General features: G+C 32.8%; 3 protein-coding genes across 3 annotated transcripts; 1 reads left to right on the top strand and 2 right to left on the bottom strand.

The window, feature by feature from the left end:
* LOC105177799 (peroxidase 73) lies at positions 1,750-3,797 on the bottom strand. Its single transcript, NM_001319692.1, is given in 4 exon segments — positions 1,750-2,327; positions 3,009-3,174; positions 3,268-3,468; positions 3,543-3,797. Coding segments are annotated over 4 exon segments (993 nt in total). The 5' UTR covers positions 3,762-3,797; the 3' UTR covers positions 1,750-1,920.
* Positions 15,871-17,965, top strand: LOC105177798. Its single transcript, XM_011101049.2, has 3 exons — positions 15,871-16,256; positions 17,035-17,253; positions 17,355-17,965. The coding sequence occupies exons 2-3, from the start codon at positions 17,173-17,175 to the stop codon at positions 17,838-17,840; spliced, it is 567 nt and encodes a 188-aa protein (XP_011099351.1). The 5' UTR covers positions 15,871-16,256; positions 17,035-17,172; the 3' UTR covers positions 17,841-17,965.
* Positions 21,578-23,855, bottom strand: LOC105177797 (cytochrome P450 81E8-like). The gene is made up of 2 exons (XM_011101048.2): positions 22,916-23,855; positions 21,578-22,805 (listed from the first exon to the last, which is right to left on the bottom strand). The coding sequence occupies exons 1-2, from the start codon at positions 23,786-23,788 to the stop codon at positions 22,188-22,190; spliced, it is 1,491 nt and encodes a 496-aa protein (XP_011099350.1). The 5' UTR covers positions 23,789-23,855; the 3' UTR covers positions 21,578-22,187.

Raw genomic sequence — 24,086 nt, 5'->3', positions numbered from 1 at the left:
GATGTATTTTGAGGCGAAAAGACAATTCACAGCTTGAAACATGTTTGGGTATAACTTGTTTTTGGGTCAAATGGTGCAAGAATGGAACAAAATATATTGATGTTCTCATACTTAAAAAAGGAGGTTGAAACCAAGAACCAATTCTGGGGATGAGAATTCAAGTTCAGAATAATGTGATATGCACCGGAGAGAGTGGGCCTAACTGCCGTTTGCTAACTGGCTTTGCTTAAGCTTACTGAAGACCTTTTAGTGCTTTCTGAAGCTACCAGTTTCCATTTCAAACTGTTATTCTTGATATTATCCTTTTCATGAGTGAAAGTAAAACCATCATGACACTATGCTATGAAGTCACAGTTTAAAGTTATGTTTGTCTTGAAAAGTAGGAACTCTTTAAACTGGAAATAGTTTTAGGGGCTGATGGGTTGCTGCTGTGTAAGTTCCCTCAAATTTACATTTCACTCCCTGATGTCTAGTTGGCAGGTTCTTGAGGGTCATGTGCAGGAATTAGTTTCCTTGTTGTTCTCTGTTTCCTAGAGGATTCAAATCCTGTTATTCTGCATATATTAGTGGATTCTCTAGTTCTACTGTTCTATTCTTGTTTCTGATGCTAACATGGGGACGGCCTGTTTCTTGTCGCTCTATTTCCTTTTTGGCAGGGCCCAATAGCTTAAAGGTTAGCGCAGCAACGTAGCAACATGCTGATCACATTAGTGAGAACTGGTATCACTTTCACATCTATAATTGTCGCATGTGGTTTGGTATCATTGTTTATTTATTGCTTAAAAACCCAAATACGTTGATCTTTTTGTTGGTCAGAGTTGGCTTTCTTTGAATGTTCTAATCTTCTTGTGACTGCTTAATGGCTACGATCACTTATTCCTAAACACACAGTTAATTCATACTTTTCCACTCCCATTGTATAATTTCTCCTTAGAGCTTCCATCAGATTGTCCTTTTCAGACAAAGTAGGCCTACCATGAAAAGGAAGCATACTACCCGCTTTGCGTGTAGCATCTTCTTTTCCAGACCCTTTTAACAATTGGCTTTTGTTTTATATCTTTCATAAATCATCACTTCGTCTCTAATAAAATAGTGATTAGCAAAGTAGGATATCTTTGACATTACAAATCAATAATTAGCAACTAACTAAACAAGCTTATCTGATTTAGATGTTTTATTACATCCTTTCTTCACTTCTTGTTTGTTGATTCTTTGACCCACTGCTTTCCTATACTTGTCCTCATTGCATAGTTAATACGACTTTTCAATGGGTTTCAGAAACGTTTATTTGACAGAAAACAGGAAAGAGGTTTCGATGAGCAGACACGTGCAGATACAACCGTGAACATGTTATCAGCCGATGTGAAACTTAAGACTTAGCATATATTCGAGAATGCTGGTTCAATAATGTGGAATATGAAGGTAGGTTTTCGAAATTTTCTGTCTAATAACAGGTGCAGTCTGGCTTCTAATCGTCTGGGGACCAGCTGAACAGGCAGCAGTATTTTTTCATACTGTGGATGGAATTTTAGTTTAAATAGAGAAGCAATGGTTGGACATAGCCTAACATATCTTTCAGAAGTACTCTAATTTTCTCATCAAAATTGAAAACACAGCATACTGTAACTTTTCTTTCAATTTTTTAAAAGAAGGAAATGACAGAATTGAGGGGACTTTGTGCAAATACGTTTTCATCACACTCAATTCTTTTTATCTCACAATTGACATCAATCAAACACAGAACAAATTGAAAATGAATTTAATGAAATTTCTTTAACCCTGTAAGGTCCCGATTTGCATGTCACAAAGAAAGAAATAAACCCAAAAATCGCCAACCATGGTTAAGGGCAGCACTGTATATATATGTATATATGTATTATTCTTATCAGTTTCTCTTTCCAAACTTTCACTCTTCACTTCTTAATTAAATCTCCCGCAGTCAAAACGGATATTTCCATTTCTTGCGGTCTTGACTCCGACCCGGCCTAACTTAGTGATGGCCTGGATGAAGGCAGCATTAAAGGCTTGCGGGTTGGAGGCCCATGTATTAACAGTGTTTCTGGATCTTGTGTCCGTAAAGAGAACTTGGTCCGAGGTGAACAAGCCCTTGCCTTGGACGAGATTCTTGAAGTATGCGTTGTCGAATTTCCTGGGCGTGGTCGGGTCCATATCGATGGCTATTCTCGGATCCACATTTATTGGGCACATTCCCTGCAGTTGGGTCGCGTACTGCTTATTTAGGGTCGGATCCACCGGGTTCTGGCGGCTGAAATTGTATATCCTGTTCGAAAATTTGCTGCAATGGGAGAAACCCAAAGTGTGGCCCGCTGCACAGAAACAGGAAGCGTGAATCAGTCCTTCCTGCAGTGACTTGAGGAAATCAAACCTTTTCTTCTTACATGTTTTCCAAGTGACAATCACGTTGATATGGACCCATTCTATTAATTATTGAAAGACAAAAAAAACTCTTCAACATCTTGAAAATTATCACAAGTCATGGTTCCGTAGGTTTTGGTTCAAGCTAAATCAGATCGACTCGACAAACATTATTATAAATTTAAATTATGCATAGCATCTTTTATCAAGAAAATGCAGTCCTCTATCATTTTGATATGGCTAGTTCAAATAGACTACTACTATAACTATCCCAACAATTACGCGCTAGGTACAAACTCCAAACTTTTTGTCCAGTTTAGTTGATAATAACAATTCAATTAGTTTGATTCCGATCAAATTTAATTTGAATAATAATATTTTTAGAATTGAGGTAATGGTTGACTTTGCAATTTGAGAGACTTGATCAATTAGCTGACAAATTACTAATGTCTTTTCTTTATCTTATCTTAATGTGTGATCTGCTGGAACAGATAATACGACCCAATAATTATATATAGAGAATGTGTGGCAAACACGAATAAACCAATTTAATATAAAGTACTTGGCAGAATCGACATGCGAAAATTGAACTGTGGTGAAATGAATGTCGGAGGCGAGTAGTAGAAAATTACCTGAGAGAGCAATCATGTCAGCCTGAGATAGGCCTCTTGAAGCAAACATTTTGTTCAGCTGATCCAAATTGAAGGTTGGCTGAGGCAGATTCCCATTTACACTTGCCGCTGTCGACTTCAATCCATCCAGTCTCCCCAGTTCCACTGGATATGAAGGCCCGCCAGCCTGCAACATTCATTTTTCGATCTGATGATGACGAGAAGATTCCTTTTATTAATTACTGAATAAAAGGAAAACCGAGAAGTTATAGCTACAGACCAGGTTAATGACATCGCGGGTGGCCAATGCAAGAATATCCGCACAGGACACCTTGTTTCTACACCTCGGGACAGCGTCCACCGCTGCTTTAGCTTTAATCACGGTGTCGAACCCGTCGCCAGCCAGGGATAAATTGTCCGGATGATCCTTTTCGGCTGTATTCCCCGGAGTCGACGCGATTATCACGGATGCATCACAACCCTGTGCACGCAATTATGATTAGCAACAGAGACTTCCCGGTCGTGAAAAAAGAAAATATGTGTAAGAGTATGTACCGAAACAAAGCAATCATGAAAGTAGAGACGGAGAGTTGCGGGAACAGTAACAAAGGTCTGTTTGAATTTCGCGGTGACGGCTTGTCGAACAATGTTCTCGACGTCGGGGCAGATGTTTGCGTAGTAATTCTGTTTGAGTTGAGCAGAGACGCTGCCCGAGAACACAATAACACCCAGAGAAAGTGTGAATAAAGTCATTAGAAAACTGGATTGACCCATATTGCTCTTCCTAGGATTATTGCAAGACAACTAGTGGAATAATCGATGGCAAATTGTTTTCACAGACAATCTACCCCTATATATGTACATGGGCTTGATGAGTTCAAAGACAAGATAAATAATAATAATCTAATAGAGAGAAGTGGTCGTATAGCCAGTTGGCTTAGAATCTTTCTACAACGAAGAGAGCATTACTGTAAGTTAGTGAATATATTTATATGATTTTGAAAGAGACGTTTGATGGTGGCTTTGTCCACGGCCGCCTTTGTTTTTTTATCACTTGTTGTTGCGACTGCCCTCCTCGTCCACTAATAATACTACTCTTCTTCTCTTTTTCACTTTTTGTTTCTGGGAATTGAAAGTGAGAGAGGGTCTACTGCATAATGGAAGAGGGGAAAAGCTGAAGGGAAAATGATTGGCAAAAGAGAGGGTAGCTGGAGGCCATATACGGCTTAAACTCTTAAATACTATAACTTACCAATAACTATAATACTCGTAAATTGATAGAATTTGAATCTGAATTTATAACTTCTTCATCAGCGGATTTCAACTTCGCTCACTAAATTAGTCTTCGTTGGCGGCAGGTAGTACGTATTTAACATTAATATAGGGAAAAATGCAAGCAACCCCCTTGTGATATCGCAAATGAGCAAATTACCTCCCTATATTTTTTAAAATACAACAATTTACCCCCCTATGATTTTTAAAATGAAGTAATCTACCTCCCTATATAAGGAGGTAAATTGCTTCATTTTAAAACGTATAGGGAGGTAAATTGCTATATTTTTTTCATAGGGGGGTAATGTGCTCAACTTTAATATCACAGGGGGATAAATTGCTATTCCCCCCATTAATATATATGGGCTTTCATTCAAATCATTATATATTTTTATTTTTTTTAAAAAAGATCTTATTTGAGTATGATTTAGGAAGTGTTTCGCTAATTTTATTTAAAGTATTTTATAATTTTATATATCTTATGAAATGTTTTTGTAATTAATATGATAGAAGTTGAAAAAAACCGTTAATATCTAAAAGTTAAGTTGGGAATCTTACTGTTTTTTTAAATGAATAATGAGTTCGAAATATTTTATATTTGGATCTTATAAACTCTTTTTTTATAAAATTTATCAAATATTTTTCAACATTTTATAAATTTTAGAAAATCTTTTGAATTAATTTTTAACATCTTATAATCTCACCCAAAACATCCTCTCCGTTGTATTTAACAAATACATAACATAGTGTTATAGTTGTTCTATAATTAATGATCATTGTTTTAAAACTATACATACAGAAAAAACAATATTTTCTATCTCGTAATTTAGGGATTTAATACTTTTGGTTCCGTTGGTTACGTGATTATCACTTTCAATCAGTAATTTAAAAAAAAAAATTACTTTTGATCTTACTGCACCTTTCTGTTAAGTTTTTAACGGAAAAGACCACGTGACAGTTAATTTTTTAGAGCACTTAACATCCATGTGATCTTTTTCCATTAAATATTGAATGGAATGGCGTCATGATACCAAAAATACCACTTTTTGGAAGTTATAGGATTAAAAAAAAAAATAATAATTTCATAATTAATAAGACTAAAAGAGTAAATATCCTAAGTTATGGGATAAAAAAATATTATTTTTTCTTAATTACATAATAAGTGATTTAATTGAGTGTAATAGGCCCAACTTGAGAAAATACTGCTATTATAATGCAGATGGTCCCGTTCACTCGCTAAGGGAAAAAAAAGAGAATTATATTACGATTTCGTGTGATATTACACATATCTTTACTATTTTTGTGGGTTCAACACTTTGTATTAAGCTGTCGTGCATTTTGGATGAGACTTGCAAATATAAGATTCTTTCTAATAGTTTCGGAAAAAAAAAAAAAGATTTTATTAATATGTCAAAGCATCCCATGTTGTAATACATATATCTTGGATCGTGTTTATCATAAAAGTATGTTTGTATATATTTTTGGATCGTGTTTGGTCTAACAATTTGATGTACATGCTGGCAATATAGATGTACGTGGTACAGGCTTGTTCCTCAATAGAATATGCTGGCTCCTCCTCATGCCCTAAAATAGTCCAAAAGAGTAGACTATTATACTCTTACTAACGTAGCCAAATTTCCAATGATGAACAACAATTTTATTTCATTTTAAAAGATGCGATACCCAAAATTTACAAATTTATGAATACACAATGACGTTTGGTAATTATAAAATAAACCACATTGGAACTCATAAGATAAATAATATATATATTTATTAGGATATTTGTTGTTCCTTGATCCAGTTTTAAATTCACAATTAACTAAAAATAATTGCTCCAACGTATTTGGTATGAGCTACGTACTTAGTTCCCGTGTGCAAGGCTTCAAGGTCGATTTGTACCTAGGTTGTACACTATTTCGAGCTTTAGTTCTCGAGTCATGCGTCTACAGACGCATTTAGGAATATATTAGATTGGACAAAATAATAATTTTTCTCTAAGTTAGTAATATTTGATTCATGGATAAAGCTTAGTAAATTAGATGTAGAATGAATTATTTACCTAACATTTGGGATTGAGAGGTATTTATAGGCATGGACACTGATCCAGCCACATCAAAGTGACATAATCCGCTGATAGCTGTCGATGTGATGAAGAACGAATGTTCAAATTTTGTAACGACATCATCAAGTCGGATCGACCCGCTCTGATCCTCAAGATTATTCTATTCTTTTTTTTTTCTGAATAATCTGTTAATAATAACATAACTGGTGGTGTGGAACCCCACATCAATATTGTGATGATCATGGAATCAAGAAGCCAGAGCAGCCTGCAGCCCTAATCCATATGAAGGGACATGTTCGGAGAAATTAAAAATTAAGAAAACAAATCAGTTGCTCGTTGGTTGCAAGATGAGGGAACAAATAGCAGTTGATATCATATTAGTAGTACCATATGCACTAAGACTTGGACTAGCTAGTTAGTGGCACCATTATGTGACACATATATATATGATGATTGATTGAGGTTGAACCCACTCAGATTTTATTATAAAAGAAGCGTATGATGTGAGGAAAAAGATTCCAACCAATAATTGTTACTTCATTTACTACAATGTCTCTTGGACATCATGAAAATATTTAAATGAGACACTCAATTTTACTACAAGTATTATTGAAAATAACTTCACAGTTAATTCACGCTATTGTAATTCATGAATAATATCATGAATTTCAATATTAATTACTATATTAATAACATATTAATTATTATCATTTAATAATATTCATAATTAAACAACAATTATTATTACAATAAATAAACAACTACTACTAAAATAGCTAGGTTAATACTTACACACAATGTTTTGAAACCAAACCATTTGTTGATATGAAAAATTAAATGGGTTATGGGTCACTAGTTCAACCGTTAGGTCAATCGTAGTTGGACAAGTGACGTTATATTTATGTTATAAATAAATATTAATATTTAAAAAATAACATTCAATAATAAATAATTATTAATATTACTTAACAACCTATTTTTTTTATTTTACTATTTTTCTTTGATTTTAATAGTTCAAAATATATAATATAATAAAATAAAATTTAAAACAAACTAATAAAGATCAAATACAAGAAATAATACTATACATTTTCAAAATTAATAGAAAATATGATACACTAAATTATCAAAGAAAATATAACAGAAATAGCAAAACTGAACTGAGAAGCGAAATTAGGATTTTATATATAGAAATAGTTATTGTTGCACGCGGTCCCCATGAACATACCAAAAAATATTGTGTGGGACGAAGAGAAATTATTAAAACTGTGTGAGATGAAAAAATATGGGGTACGTGGAGAAAAAAAAAATAAATGCATGAATTTATTAAAAATATGAAAGTTTGTGAGTAATAATACAAAGAAGGTGAAAGAGAAAAAATAAATTATAATTACTGATTTCTTAAAAATATGGAAGTTGAGAGAAGCATGGAGTAGTGGGTTGAGAAAAGAAAAGTATAATTATGTGATTATTAAAAAATATTGATATTACTATTTTGACCATTTCTTTTTAATAGAAGAAATGAATCAAATGGTAAATTGGGTTATTCAAAAATTGATACGATGAAAGGGTTTTCTTTTATAGTAATATAGATAATAGAAAGTAGTTAAACTTAAAAAAAATTATCCCAACTTAATAGAAATAATGCACACTTTCAGAAATAATATAATTAGGGTACTTACTAGAAATAATACACATTTTAGAAGAAAAATTAAAGATTTTAGCATGTATTTATATTTGACTGTTGACCCATCCGATTCAACCAACTCAGTATCGAATCACACGGTCCACCGATAGAATCATTGGATCAAACGATTTTCATAAAAAAAAAAAAAGTAATTTTTTTTCCACTTCCAATTTTCTGATTTCAACCGATCCGATTTGTGTCCTGATACCAATCATGTCTTATTGATAATAAGGCCTACCAATCGATTCATGGCAGTAAATTTAAGTGTAGGTCATAAATTGGAGAAACTCGAACTGACGCTATTAATTATAAGTTCATGAATGACCCATTCGAACTCGATGAATCAAGTACCACTTCTACATGCTTGTAGATAGAGTGATTCAAACAAATAATTGAATCATTATTCAGTGCCAGCTAACCCTCAAATCTAGAAATTTGTTTTGTAATCCCAGTCAATTACTTTGTAATAATAAAATTAGAATAAGGCCAAATCGCATGAAAATCCAAGTAGATATAACTTGAGTTTGAAATGCGGACACCAACTTGGAAACTTGATGGAATTAGCAATTCTTGTATCAATATGATTAATCAGATAAAAATCCTATACTTTTTCTTGTGGGCTCTTCTCTTTTAATTTCTTCTTCTTTCTTTTACTCTTCCTAATTTGGATAATATGATTAATGAATTGAGTGAAAGATTAAATAATGTGAGGTAGGTGCCACGTTTTTGTCTCAACATGACCACAGTTTATGACAAAAATTCATAGCAGATGGTATGGAATTCCACGACTTGTGTCCCATCACACTCTTCAATATCATCAATCTAAATCGCGACCTACTGCTTTGCACGACCAACACCGCAAATTTCTACCCTAAAACAAAGGACATAAAGGAAAGGAAAAATACTGTTCGTTCATGTCACATATACTCAGAATGGTGAAGTGAAAGGAAATGAGAAATAGAGCAATGTAATTCAATAATTGGATTTACATCCACATCCCAAATGCCTAACCACCTAAATATATATCCATTCTTGTTGGTTTTTATTATTTTTAGTCAACCAGTTACAATTATATCATGAATGTCAAGTTAATATATATTAATTATCCATATAAAATATGTATGACTAATAAGTAACTACCATCACCAAGACCATCAACTGCTATTAAAATAAAAAAAAATGCAAGTAACCTCATATGATATTGTTAATGAGTACATTATTCCTTTATGAAAAGAATTAGCAATTTACCCCCTATATAAATTTACAATATTACAGGAGGTAAATTGCATTAAACTCTATTAAAATATATCAATATTTATAAGTTGATAAAATTCCAACTTATAACTTGTTAGTCATGCGGTGTCGACACCATATATTTCCCACTTGACTTCATTTTTCTTCTATTGTGAAAGAGATTTTAGGGGGTAAAAAGACCAAATGTAGAAGCCAACAATGGATCAAATGCAATCTGCATAGAATGTCAAAATGGTATTCTTTCACCTTGTGGACCAGGTGAGTCCAACTGAATCTTGGACTTTAAATTTGTCACAGATTTGAATTGGGCTGCATCAAGCCCTTACCTGCCCTATAAATATTGTACAAAATTGTATTTATGTGGATCCAATGTTCCTCTAATTTTTTAGCCCACTTACTAAAGATTGAAAATTTCTTCTCTTTCCTTTCTTTTTCGGGTAATTGATCATTTAATACACAGTATGGAAAAAGAGAAGATTAGGACCAAAAAAATGACAATTTTAATACTATAACTAATAATATATATTTAGAGATTAAAAGATATTTTTTTATAATAATGATTTTTATAATTTATTAGTCATTATTATTTTGGAAGAAATTACCATTAGCATAAATTAATAACAAAAAATTGTGTATACAATTATCATTAAAAACGGCTGCTGATACATTTGAGAAAAAACAATAGTTGATTGAAATATCGCGTAAAATAAGCTGATAATTCAATCCATCTCAAGAGATAGGTTGAATTGTTCAAGTGCTATAGTAATTAATAATTGGTTCGACCTCCAAATATGCGTTCCCATCCAGTTAAGTAATCAAACTACTAACTTATGTTAATTTTCTTATTTAACCCAATAACAAATAAACGGGATTTTACTGATAAATTTTAAAATTGTCACTTGATATTTTTTTCTAATATTAAATTTTCTTATAACAATATTCAAATATCAACAGGTATTGAAGTATGTTCACAAACAAATGAATGAAAACTTATGATGTCTTATCAAAAAATTAAAAATAATAAAAAAACAGTATTAGACGAGTAAGACATACCCGGTTGATATTATTCTCTCTTATTGTAACGTCACTCCATTCTAACTACTTTCCTTAAAGAATCAATTATTGAATATGAGTTTTATATGTCAAACTTATAAAAGACATTTTTACGAAAATAATAATAATAAGAACGTCAATTAGTTTGTCAAGTTATATATAATGGTGCAGTGCGCGTGATTATTATTAAAAACCTTCCGACAGACAATACATAGACTGTGGGTGCATCAGCATACAAAATTAGGATAACGATTTTAAGACATGGGCTTCCAGAATTAGTGGTCATGACATATATAGACTTTAGAGAAATTGTAATAGGTTGATTGAATTGAATACGGACACATAGGGGGACCCTGTAATGAACGCTGATCTATGTCATCAGTCTCATCTTTTTCACCACGTTGAAGTGCCACATTGTCGTGTTTCATGACGCGATCATGCTTCATATATACTCTCTATATTCTTTTCATCTCAGGGTGGTGTATGTGTTTTTTTATTTATTTACATTTTAGGGAGGGGGCCAATGGATTATGGATCTGTATTAATCTTATTATAATTATATTTATAACAATACTATAAATTTTAAAACAAACAATTAGGAAAAATAAATATGTATTAAAAAAATTGATGAAATTCGAATTCAAAATTTTTAGAGATTGCAATATTTTTCCCCCCTTACCAGTGGCAACGTGGCATAAACCTCAATATCATCAATCCCACTATGAATGTTGGATATCATACGGAAATATTTGGGTCTTAATAAGAATTTAGAATTTATAATAGTAATTTATCAGATTTATTTGAAGAAAATCATGAATTTATACCCGTTAATATCTACTTTTAGCTATTTTCTTCCGTAGTTGATTTCAAATTTAAATTCCATCTCCTTTTTTCTAATCCAAATTCCAAAAAGCTCTATTCGAAGGCTTCAGTCACTCGAGTGGAAAACATTAAGTACTGATTTAGCAATTAGAATGAGACATTAACTATTTAAACAATTAACTCTAAACTTAGCACATTGAGAAATTATATATATATATATATATATGAAACCTTATTACATACATATTATTTTAATCTTAATTAATTTTAATTTCAAAGATAAAAACTAATAAATATTTGAATAGCATGAGTTTAAGCTGTGAATCTCGTATCATTGTCACAAACTAAAATATTAAATATTAGAATTTGCAAAAAGTAAAGTTGTCCTTTGGTGCGTAGCTTCTGTTTCTTTACTAACAATATGTAAAAATGGATGAGGATGATGATGAACGGTGTGTGTGCATGATTATCCAGTTATGTTACCATTTTGCAATTAAGTGATCTCACGTTTCAAGAAAGCATGGGAAAATTGTCAGCATTTGTCCTCCATCGGATTTCATAAATAATTGTTCAATGCTCAAGACTCAAGACCCCGGGACAGACTATACACTCCAGCCACTACGTGCGACCAAAATAACCTTTTCCCAACTTTTTCGTTTTTTCCCAAAAAATATACATATATATATATATATATTATTTTATATTTCTACCTCCATCCTTTTCTTTTTTTGTCTTGGGTTCTTCAGTTTTTAACTTTTCTTACATGAATTCCCTAGGTTTTTTGAATTCAGTTAGGTAATAATTTTGTAGGAAAATCGAGGGAAAAAATAGAATGCATGGTTCTTGAAATCTGGGCAGGTGAAAGAACAGTCTACGCATGTGTTGGAAATGTAGCTCTGCAGTCATGCGGCCTCTGCTGAAATTCAGTTTATGTATGTCTACGTTTTACTTTGTTCATTCTTAGGTTAATTAATTTAAGGGCTCTCTAGTGTTAAAAGTTTGTGCCCCATCGGCTAAAGGTCGCAATTCAATTAAGTCTTACATTTTGTTAGCTGGATAAAGTTTTTTTTTTAATATGTTATGTGATTGATTACATCGATCATTCAATACATTTATATTCAAAAACTGATTTAATAAATCAATGATTGGAATCAACAAATATATTTAAACGAGATAAAAATAATAATAACTACCATAGAAGTAGGTAAATATATACACCCAAATTGGATATATTCGAACCATAGTTTTTTAGTAACAAAATCTCAATTTTACCAATTAAACTAGATCTCTTTGGCCTAAATGGATAAAGTGGAGTACTTGAATATCATTCTCGTCAATCAAACGAGATCTCTTTGGCCTAAATGGATAAAGTGGAGTACTTGAATATCATTCTCGTCCATGTATGGTGCAATGGTATTTGTAACAGTAAAATCTTGTCGAAATAATACCAACTTTTAAAACTAAGGACTGTGTGTGAACTGCACACATGTAGACAACTAACGGTGTTCAATGATTTCTTGTCTACACAGTTGAAGTTTTGAAACTAAGAACTATGTGCGCGTTTTGCACATGCAGACAACTAACTGATCATTGAGGTCAATTATGCCACAACCAGTTACATATATTCTTCTTCTTCTTCTTCCTTTTTTTTTTTTAAATCAAAACTAAAAAGGTAATATATAATATGTTTTAATAAATTTTTTATAAATAATATTGTCCAATAGCTCAATTCAATTAATATGACTAACAACGACAAATAAATTACAATAATTTAATTAACGTGAAAAAAAATACTTACAAGTACCTCAACTTTAATCTTAATTACTAAGTTAAGACATCATTGACATTGGTATGAATGGATCAGATCTACCTCTAATACATCAAGATTCAATGTACGAGGAAAAAAAAAAGGATATAATTAAATAAAGTGATGAAAAATGTAGGTGCAAATAATTGTTTGTGGATGCGCGCGTTTCTCTTTCTTGTACAAATTAATCAGTGGAGATGTGGGAGAAAGCGGAATACTAGTGTTTTTTCTATATATATATATATGTATAGATTCGAGATTCCACCACATATCATCATCATTAATGGCATTATCCTAGATTTGATTAATTAACGTGCTAAACTGACTACTTAGTCCCTGTCATTACTTTCATAATAACGTCACCCCCAATCATGACAATGCCTCAAAACATGACTTCTTGCCCACTATATACAAGACCTCACTTCGTACCAATAATAATAATAATAATAATAATAATTAAATTAAAAATAAATGTGATAAATTTGCACAAAAATATAATCCATCGTTTTAATAAAATAAATATAAATTAATATATTACTACTGGGTAGATATTGGTTAATAATTGGAATATTTAATTTAGAAATTGGAAGAGGGTGTTGAATTTAGAGGCGGATATTTTTAAATGCGAATATTTGAGGGTAAAATAATAGTAGTACAAAACCATGGGAAGAAATGAAGAAGAGTACAAGAATTGGGACAGGCTTTTAGCAAAACCCAGAAGGACCCACTCCCCCACTCTCTGCACCGGCAACGCGTGCTTCCATGTCCCAATCTCCTCCCCTTACCCCACCCCCCAAAACAATATATATATATATATATATAATAGTAATAATATTTTTTCCTAAATTAATTTAATGTATCATTTGTCTTGATTAATATTTAAATTATGGCACGTCTTGTATCGAAAATTCAAAACAAGTTCTTTGGGAGTAAATTTGAATGATTGCTACTTTTAACAAGTGGAGTATTTAAGTTTTCTAAGTCTATCTAAAATTCATAAATACAGTAGAGAGATCGTAGTGCGACTTTCATAAAATCTACTCTTTACTTAATATTAAAATAAGTAGCCTCATGATATTTACGGAGCACTTAGCAATTTTTTTCAGATTCATAAAATAAAACATATTTTGATACTTCAAAGAAAAAAAACCAACCATGGAGCACTTGGTATTATTAAAATTCGTAATTGTTAATAAATAAATTAATTAAGAAAATATAGGAGATGAGAAACGGACGAAAGTTTCCATCAGCTTAGCACTTTCTCTGGGCACAAACTCAATGCGCAACACATAGAAATTAGACAAGAGTGAGAGAGAATGAGAGATTATCCGACAAATGGACGTGACCTAACCTTCCCCTTTAGATAGCCACCAACATTATATATATTTTTTATTATACTTCATATATATATATATATATATATATCAAGATAAATTGTTTCACATTTCTTATTATTTATATTGTGAAGAAAAAAATGTGTTTGTTCATATATATATATATATAGGATGAGAACTAATACTTTCCGAAACAACTTCAATTCAAGGTGTTTTTCGTATATGTATTGGTACATTTATTAGTTAATTCACATGAAACTATAGTCTAATTCATTTGTTTGATTATTTCTATTTTCGATTTATAGATATTAATTAGCCTTAATTAAAAAGATGGCATCGATGGATATGTCCTCCGTGACTACGTTCGTGTAGTTCTTAGAAAACGCATTCACATGCATGTTCATTTAATACTTGTTTGCTATTATGAACATTAAATATATAGGAATTTTTTTTATATCTTTTAGTAGTTTAATATTATATATAAATTATTGCCAAAGCTTCATGTGTCTCAAGACAGTTTGTGTCATTTATTGCCAATCAATATTGTCTTTTGTGTTACATTATGTGTATAAAATATTTTATTTACTTAAAGACATACACACACTCACACACACATATATATATATATAACACATTATTTATATATATATATATATACATGAATTGTGTACAAAAAATGTGAGTTTGAATCGCACAAATGTGAGTGTATGTCTGTTGATTTGAGTTATTGATATATTGAATCAGTATTTGAATTTGAATATCTTGAATGATGAAACGAGTTGTTAGAAAATGGTATAAAAAAATACTAATTTTAAATATGAAATTTGGGCGAATTAAAGAGGATCATGTAATTAATTAACTTCAGAACTTTCATGTCATCTGGCACTTAGTTAAATAAAATCGAATTTAATAAAACCTACTTATTTCAAAAAAATATATATAATCAAACCCTCTTTTATGATCATAATGAATCCTAAAAAGTGAAATGAAGACTTATAATTAATTGAAGTCAGATGGCATTTTCATTAACAGAAAAGAAAACCCAATCCCCAACTTCATAATTAATTGTATATATGTATGTACAATAATTGAACCTTTACAATGATGCATAAATATTTAAGATCATCCTGCCATAAATATTCCGATCCACTTTGGACTCTCCAAAATTTCCAAGAGGTACCCTCTTGAGGTACGGTCAAGATCCAATTGTCTTGTCGGCGGGCCAGATGGTGCTACCTTAGTGGTGCCTTCTCTGTACATGTATACGTATAAATATATACATACAACTTTTCTTTTCATTCATCTGTATACATATATATAGATATAGATAAACGCATTATTATCTGATAAGAGACAACTGTGATTAAAATTATAGCACGGAGTATATAATTCTTGGGTGCATGTGGTTCACTTTGGCAGGCTACGCTGTTATTTGGATGATTTGTGTGGAGGGCCCCTTGTGATCCACAAATTTCAGAATTATATAATATAATAATAAGATTTGTGATGAAATTTATTTAATTAATGATATATTATAAAGTAGAATGGGGATTTAATATATATATGCAGTGCTGGACATGTTTGAGGCATCTCTTTCACAAAGCTTAAATAAGATTGGCTAAGGCACTGGGATTTGTTTGGCATGCCCCTCACCATTCATATTAGTACCCCTTAAGCAACAAACAATTGCTTTGATTTCTGTGTGTAAGAACAGATTCTTTCAAATTCCTCACAACCCTCTTCTTCTCCTTCCAACATCACATCTGCAGCTAGCGTATATATTGCTCCAGTTTCTCTCTCTTCTCTCTCTCTCTCTATAAATATATATATATATATATACCAAACAAGGAATAAAAGTATTGCAGTTAGGGGGAAGAAGTACTACTTATTAAGCCGAACTCTGAGCTGTGCCCACAAGAGAGATTAGCAGAAATCTGATTTTCTGTCTTCTCCACAAGTTGTGACATTCTTTAAGGTAATCAAAAAAATGTTTTCTTTCCTTGAAAAAATTTGTCTTGATTTTGATCAATTCTCGTTGATTGTTTTTATATGTTTTTTTTTCCTTGATGGCTGAAATTGAGCTGTGATGATCATTAAAAGGCTTAGGAGATCAGAAGGATCAATCTTTCAGGGAGAAGTACTAATGAAAAATGATTTTAGGACAGTGAAACTCTTCGGGCCTGTTCTTGTCTGTTGATCAAACTTGGAAGTATTGCTAGTCGTCAGCTACCTTTTTCATCTGCTGTTCCAATTTTCTTTCTTTCACTTCTTGCAATTTTAGGAACTCGTCATATTTTTTCTCCAAGTACTCTTAATTAAACCAATTAAAAGTACAATTACCAGTCTTTTATTGTTATAATTCTACGTGAAAATATACCTTGAAATTTCAAAAGTAAATGTCTAATCATACTTAGTTCTGGTGAACTAGTTAAACTAGAATATGTGGAGTGTGGAGGATGAAGACATGAGTGTAAAAACCTAAGGAAAAATCTGAGTCAGCAACTACAGTTAACCACTGTTGTCCTGAAAACGATGTGAAGCCATGCTGATAGATATTTTTCGTTTGCCAATAATTATCGTGGCCCAAAAACATTATGATAACTATGAGAAATAAAATGTTGAAAGAAATTTCACATCCGTGGCCTTATCGCGCGCCAGTCTTTATTATTATTATGTGGTGCTACTTTTTCTTTTTTGGTTCATAATAATTAATGCTTATATATCTTTAATTTCGGCCGTTTTTTTCGCTACAGGTGATGAGGACATATATGTAAGAAGAAGAGTATTTATCAAAGAATCCGAAGAACACCAAAACCTTAGCTTGCAAGAAAGGCACATATATATATACAAACACATATAGCTGGTTTTATGATATTTTTGGTAACTCGAGAATGGAGAAGCTTCTGAATCATTACGACAGGGAATACATGAAAATGGCTATGCTAAAGCACGAGGAAACATTTCGAGAGCAGGTAAATTAAATTAAACTAGATTAATTATCTCGCCTCGTGTACTTTGAGTTAGATGTTTACAGTAATAACCTTGAAATTATTATTATTTTTTTTTGCTGCAGGTTTACGAGCTTCATCGCCTTTATCAAATCCAGAAAATGCTAATGAAAGACATCGCCAAAAACAAGCGAAAAGATCTGCAGTATGGGAATAATTGCAAACTGCCCGAGGCCCGGCTATCTCTTGACCTGGAACGGCCGGCAGAAGAGTTTAATGCTCCAGAATCAGGCGGCGCCGGCGAATGTAGAGTTTCTGAACCTGAAGACGATCAAGGTCACGATCTTGAGCTGACATTAGGCCCGAGAAGCTACCGTCGAAGTAAATTAACTAAAGCTGCTGAAGCTGCAGACCCTCCATCAGATTCCGGGCGGAGCTTCTCGTCTTCTTCCACCGGATCAAGCCATATAAAAGGCACAAGAATCTCGACAAGAGAAGAATTGTTGAGCCAGCAGAAATGGGCCCTGGAAAAGCTGCAGCCTGTATCAAATCAAGATCGATTAAACAGTCCTCCGTGGCTTTTCCAGGCGCTGAGCCTGAATATGACTTGAAATATAGCAGCAATTCATCCAGAGTCGGTATGATAATTGTTTTTGGACTGCTTGTTATCATCAGCTGATTCTGTGAATGTTGATTGTATGGGATTTGAATTTGAATTTGAATATTTTTTTCTTTTTCTGATTTTTACTATAATGGGATTGTGTCTTTCTGATTTATAGTACTAATTCTATCCAACCTTTTCTTTTCTTTTCATCCCTATATTTGCAAAAACATGGAGATACATACCAAGTGGGGCTGGTCAGATTGGGTTCCCTGGACGAGATTGTCCGGACTTGAGTAACAAAATATCTTCGGGGAATCCCGAGAATGCAGCATTGTGCCACATGACTCACATGCAGATAAGACTTAACGCCATCTGCATATGTCTTGTTGTTAGATTAAAACCTAAGTACATACGTTGTTCAGGACTTCAACCACCCTTGCAAGAATCCCTCCTCATGAAATATTAATTACAGTTGAATAGATATCACATCAGAATCTAACTATAAGGAACCTGCCAGTACCATCTATTTCGAGACTCGTTGTGATCCCTGTCTCAAATGAATTAGGAACTAATTAATAGATAAATAACATATCAGCATTGGTCAAATAATTCAAGTGTATTTATTGTATACATCTTTTGGACGAATTGTTCAGAGCAGAATTTTGGGGACCATCTCGGTGGAATTACTAGAGGAGGGTTTCACATTCTGTTATTCGACAGACAGCAGGGTTCTTAAAATCTCAAAGCTATGGCGGAAAGGGAATCTGGATTGTATTATTGAGGGGGCGATCGCGCCGTACATGTGGAGGGTTTTGATGAAAGCTTTTACTACTACTAAATATTGTAATGCAGACATATGATTGATTATGTTAATGTTTTGCAGAACAAGAATAAGATTGGAGGAATCTGATGTAGATAATCTTGTTCTATACTTGCACACAAAGGGACCCAAATCCAGGTCTTCTTTTTACGGTCTTTATCGTGCACCTACCACATGGAAACTCTTTTTCCATTAGAATATTGAGTTGAGGTGTTTTGATGTGTCTGCCACCAGATGAACATTAGATTCCATTTGCAGATAAATAAAAAGGGTCCTGATCTGGAATACAATTATGTGTCCTGACGGGGAAAACATCTCTTATCTCAACTCCAAAAGTCTTCCAAAGTCCTCCCTTCTTTGCGTCATATATATATATATATATATATAGGGTTAAATACAAATTATCTCATATCAAAAAAATTTAGCAAATTAACTTCGTAAAAACAAATAGAAATTGCACCTTTCACGCGAATTCGTGTAAATCATGTTTTTTTTCTCTAATTTTTTATTTTTTTAATTTTTAATTATAAAAATTACATGTATAATCTTATAATAACTGTCGGATCGAATTTGAATATAAGGTCTAAATTGAACTAGTAAATCTACGATTTAAATTTAAATTTATTTTAGTAGACGATTAATATTTAAAAAAAATAAAATATATATATATAAAATATATATTATATAATTAATAGTTATATTATATATATATTTTTGAGAGAGAGAGAGAGAAAAGTGACAGTGAGGGTAGAATAAGAGGGGGGAGGGCGCGGGGACGGGGGAGGGGGAGGCCTCGGCGACGGGGACGGCGCGAAGAAGGAAGGGGGACATTGGAGACGAGGAGGGGAGAGGGATGTGGAGGGAGAAAGGGAGGCGATGGTGATGAGGACGTGGAAGGAAAGACAGAGGGACAAAGGCAGTGGAGGAAGGGGAAAGGGGAGAGAGGTCGGAGGGAGAAGGGGAGGGGGATGCGGCGATAGGGGAGGGCAGAGGGAAGACGGCAGGGGTGACGACGGGAAGGGGAAAGGGAGTGGGAGAGGGCAGTGGAGTGGAGGCGGCAAGGGGGGAAGGGGGTGGTCGGTGGCTGATTTGGGGGTGGGTGGATAGAGGGTTGGTTTTTTTGTTTTTGTTTTTTTAAATAAATATATATTATTAAAAGTATTATTATTATACATAAAATAGTATGTTTAGTTTTTAATAAATATTTGTATATATTATAAATTAGATGTATAATATATTATATAAAAAATATTTTTTTTTGGAGAAAAAATCATGTACACTTGCAAAAGGGGTGAATACTCTACACACATTCGTCTAAGGGGATAAATTATTTTAATTTAAAAAACACAGGGAGATAATTTAATTTTTTTTATAAGGGATATTTTACACATTATCTATATCACAGGAAGTAGCATGCATTTTCCCCATGTACATATATATGGACATTAAACCTGGAGTCTGGACCATCCCATATATATGTACTCTACCTTTTCTTTAAACTATATTAGTGTTAAAAATGGAGATGATAAATTAAAAAATAAATTTAACAAATAAATTTATTTTAATCAGATTAAATCATAATAAATGATTGATTATGGTGACTGATGCGTGACAAATTTCGTGACACGTGAATGATGATTGATCCAATTATATATAATTAACTAAATAAATGTCTCCCTAAATTGAACTAGTGTGTCTATTATAGTAAAATGGTATGTTTTTTAAATAAAATGATAATCCATTCGAATGATAGTCATAAAAAATTTTGAAAATATTTTTTTCCAATTTGACATGTAAGTTCAAAGATATATTTTTAACTTCTATAAATAGCTCCCCCTCCCCATTCCCTTGAAGTTTACAACAACTAGTAATTTGTTACACAATTACTCTATGTATCGCGTCATTCTTTAATATATTTAAGATCAAATGATTATTAACTTTTTATTATTAATAAAATATATATACCATAAAAATTTATATTAGATTTATAGAAAAAAGAGAAAAAAAAAATGATTATATAATATTACTAAGAAAAAAGATGCATAAAAAGATAACTATAAAAAAATAGTAGAAGAGTGGGAAATAATTAAATAAATTAATTAATTAAATATTAAAAAAAATAGAAAAAGTGAAACACCAAAAGGCCCATTAATAATAAAGTGTGGGTGCTGTGAGTTTGAACTGCAGTTTCAGTTTTCACTTTCCTGGAACTTGAGGTGGCAATTAAGGGAGTGTTTTAAGAAATTTTTGCTTTTGAAAAACTAATTTTTATAGAAAAAGATGAAAATTGTAGTAGGATCAAAATAGTGGACAGTATAAGTAGAAAAAGTAAATAACAGATCAAAGTTTTAAGAAAAAATTACTTTTGGAACAAATTTAATTAATTAAAGACCATTTTGTTCCTATAAGTAAGCAAACATATATTATTTTTTATTAATATTTGACTTATCTTTTGTTAATAATAATTAATTTTTTCTCAAAAAATAATAAAATTTTATTGCAACACTATATCTCATATTTAATTTTTTACAAATATTTGTCATTCATATTACTAAATATTGAAAACTATTTAAAAATTAGATGTTTAGTTCAATAATATTCCCATTAAGTAATAAAATTGTTCATTCATTCATAATAAATAAACATGCATGATTGCAAAAATAAAAATTTTTATTAATTAATATAAGTTTTTCTATGATATAAAAATAATATTAAATAATATAAAAAATAAAATATACAAATTATAAAACATTAAATTTGTGAAATAATATTTTTCAAATGAAAATTTTGAAAATAAATTAACAAGAATAAACATGATTAAGATTATTCAAATAAGGGTAAAATAGTACAAAAAGAAAGTTATATTTAGTATAAAAAAATCAAACCAACTCAAAGCACCTACAAAATTGTTTTTAACTTTCGACTTAAAAGTATCAATTACATAAAAACAAAAGCTCACATATTTTTAGAAAAAATTAAAAAAATACTTTTTTAAAATTCTCGTAAACACCCCTCAAAGGTTGTTTTCCTCACTTCTATTGTATTGAATGAGTGGTTGTATAAGTGTGAGCAATATTAAAGAAATCCTATAGTAAAAATATATGAAAAAACTCTGGTAGGAGTCTAGGAGACTTGTGGTTGACAACGTACACCAGTCCTAGTGATGCTCAACTAATTGTTTCATTCCTCCAAGATACAACCAATGATTATTTAGAAAAACATGCAAGACTCAAAATGGACAAGGATATTGCAAAAAGTGAGATAAAACTGAATTGTACTTATAGGATGTGACTCAACGCACTTCGAGTGCAACATCAGTTGTTCACTTTTTCTCTAAATGAGAAAATGGGGGGTTTATACTAGTAGAAATATATTATTTTGAGTAGAGTATTATTTTATTATTTACTTACCCTCTATTACATGGTTATGATTCATTGGCCAGAGTTATTATGGTGGCCCTGGACCTTTTTTATTTTTATTTTTTTTGCCTCCATCATATACATCGTAGTAGGTGCAAATATTTTAGAAAAGATTTTAAGCTGGTTGAGTAAGAGCTTTCTGAAGCACATTGCGTGCCTTGCACCTAGCCTCAAGTGGTATTTTAGGCCTGGATATTCCTTTTCCTTCTGTCAAATCTACCAAGGCATCATCAGTCCTTTGCCACTCAAAACAATGTATTAGAGATGCTAAGGTCAAGCCCACAACCCGATTGGCTAGGCCGTTGCCCGGGCAAGATCTCCTTCCCATCCCAAACGGCAACAACTTCGTAGGTCCAACTTCTCCTACTTCTTCAAAACGCTCGGGATTAAAGCTTGTAGGATCATCCCAAACTGTGGGGTCTCTATGTATGGCCCAAGCATTTACTTGCACGATTGTGCCTCGGGGTATGTCGTATCCACCAAGCTTGCAATCAGCGGATGCTTCATGTGGTACTAGTACTGGTGCTGCTGGGAATAAACGGAACGTCTCCGAAATAATATTTTGGAGATATGAAAGCTTGGACAAGTCTGATTCATTGACGAGGCGATTGTTACCAACAAGATTATCTATCTCAACTCTGGCCTTATCCAGCTTGGGCGGGTGGTTGAGCAGAGCAGCCATTGCCCATTCCATGGTTGATGCTGATGTCTCTGTTCCAGCAAGGAGCATCACCTGACATTTTGGCCATGTTAACAAGATGATTTGATGTATGTGATTGTGAGCCAATCAAATTTAATCATTCAAGGGTATGACTAATTAAGAAGAAGGAAATGAGAGGTTACCATTATAATTCCTTTGATGATAACATCGGTGTAGTACGCAGGGTCCGACTCTTGCAAAGAAAGCAAATGATCTATCATTGTATTTCCACCCTTATCTCTTCTGTGTTGGTCAATTAAACGTTGCAAGAAAGCGTCCATTTTGGCTCCAAACCTCGCCAAAGTCTTCTCAAGGCCTTTGTAGTCAATCCATCTAAACACTGGGAAGAAATCTGCAGGGTTTGATACGCCTCCTAGCTTGAAAACCTCATCTATAAGCTCTCTAAACTGCTTCGCCTCCTCATTTTCGTCAGCCTCACCAAAATACCGCTTCCCAGCCACCATTCTCATGATGTTATTGAATGTTAGCTCAGCAAACCTAGACCTGAGTTCAACTCTTGCAAAGTCTTGGTACGAGTTTTTATAGAGATTTTCCAACATAAGTCTCACTTCGTCGTGTCTGATGGACTGAAACTTGTTGAGGCGAGCAGTGGAGAATATTTCAATTGTGGTTAGGCGGCGAAGGTTGCGCCAATACTCGCCATACGGGGAAGCGACCAGGGTGGTATAGTTGTAGCCAATGTATTTTGCTAGGATGAACTGTGGCCGGTTGGCTAAAACAATGTCGTTCTTGGTGAAGCACTCCTCCACGATGGCCGGAGACGAGACGACCACCATGAGGCGGGTGCCAAAACGAAGCGAGAAGATGGGGCCTAATTTTTGAGAGAGTTTGTGATAAGTTAGATGAAGAGGTAATTTAAGGTGGTGGAGGTGGCCTAAGAGAGGAAGTGCAGGGGCTGGACTCGGTGGAAGTTTTCTTTTCCCTTTTGATGAAAAATTGAACGCCAAAGCAAGAACGAAAAGCCAAAGGAGCCCATATAACCAGCTTATTTCCATGCTTAGTTTATGAAACTGTATATGGATTATGGTTCTTATTTCTAACTTGTCACGAAACCTCTCTCTCTATATATACGCCACAACGGGGCTGGCCTTAGTTGATAAACATTCAAATTATCGATCCTCGGAGAGGACAAAACTTTTGTAGTTAATAGGCTGACCGGACGTCATGAATGGCGTCTGCTCTTTGGTTTTTTTCTTCGACCTTTGACCTTGACCATCACTTTTAGGTGATGGGACGATCTTATCAGATAAAAAATTCTAATCAAAATTAAATATGATTGAATCAAATAAATCA

The sequence above is a fragment of the Sesamum indicum genome, linkage group LG15, assembly GCF_000512975.1.
Source record: "Sesamum indicum cultivar Zhongzhi No. 13 linkage group LG15, S_indicum_v1.0, whole genome shotgun sequence".
NCBI lineage: Eukaryota > Viridiplantae > Streptophyta > Magnoliopsida > Lamiales > Pedaliaceae > Sesamum > Sesamum indicum.
Note: the sequence above shows the minus strand (reverse complement) of the source record. Positions and strands in the feature narration are given on the sequence as shown.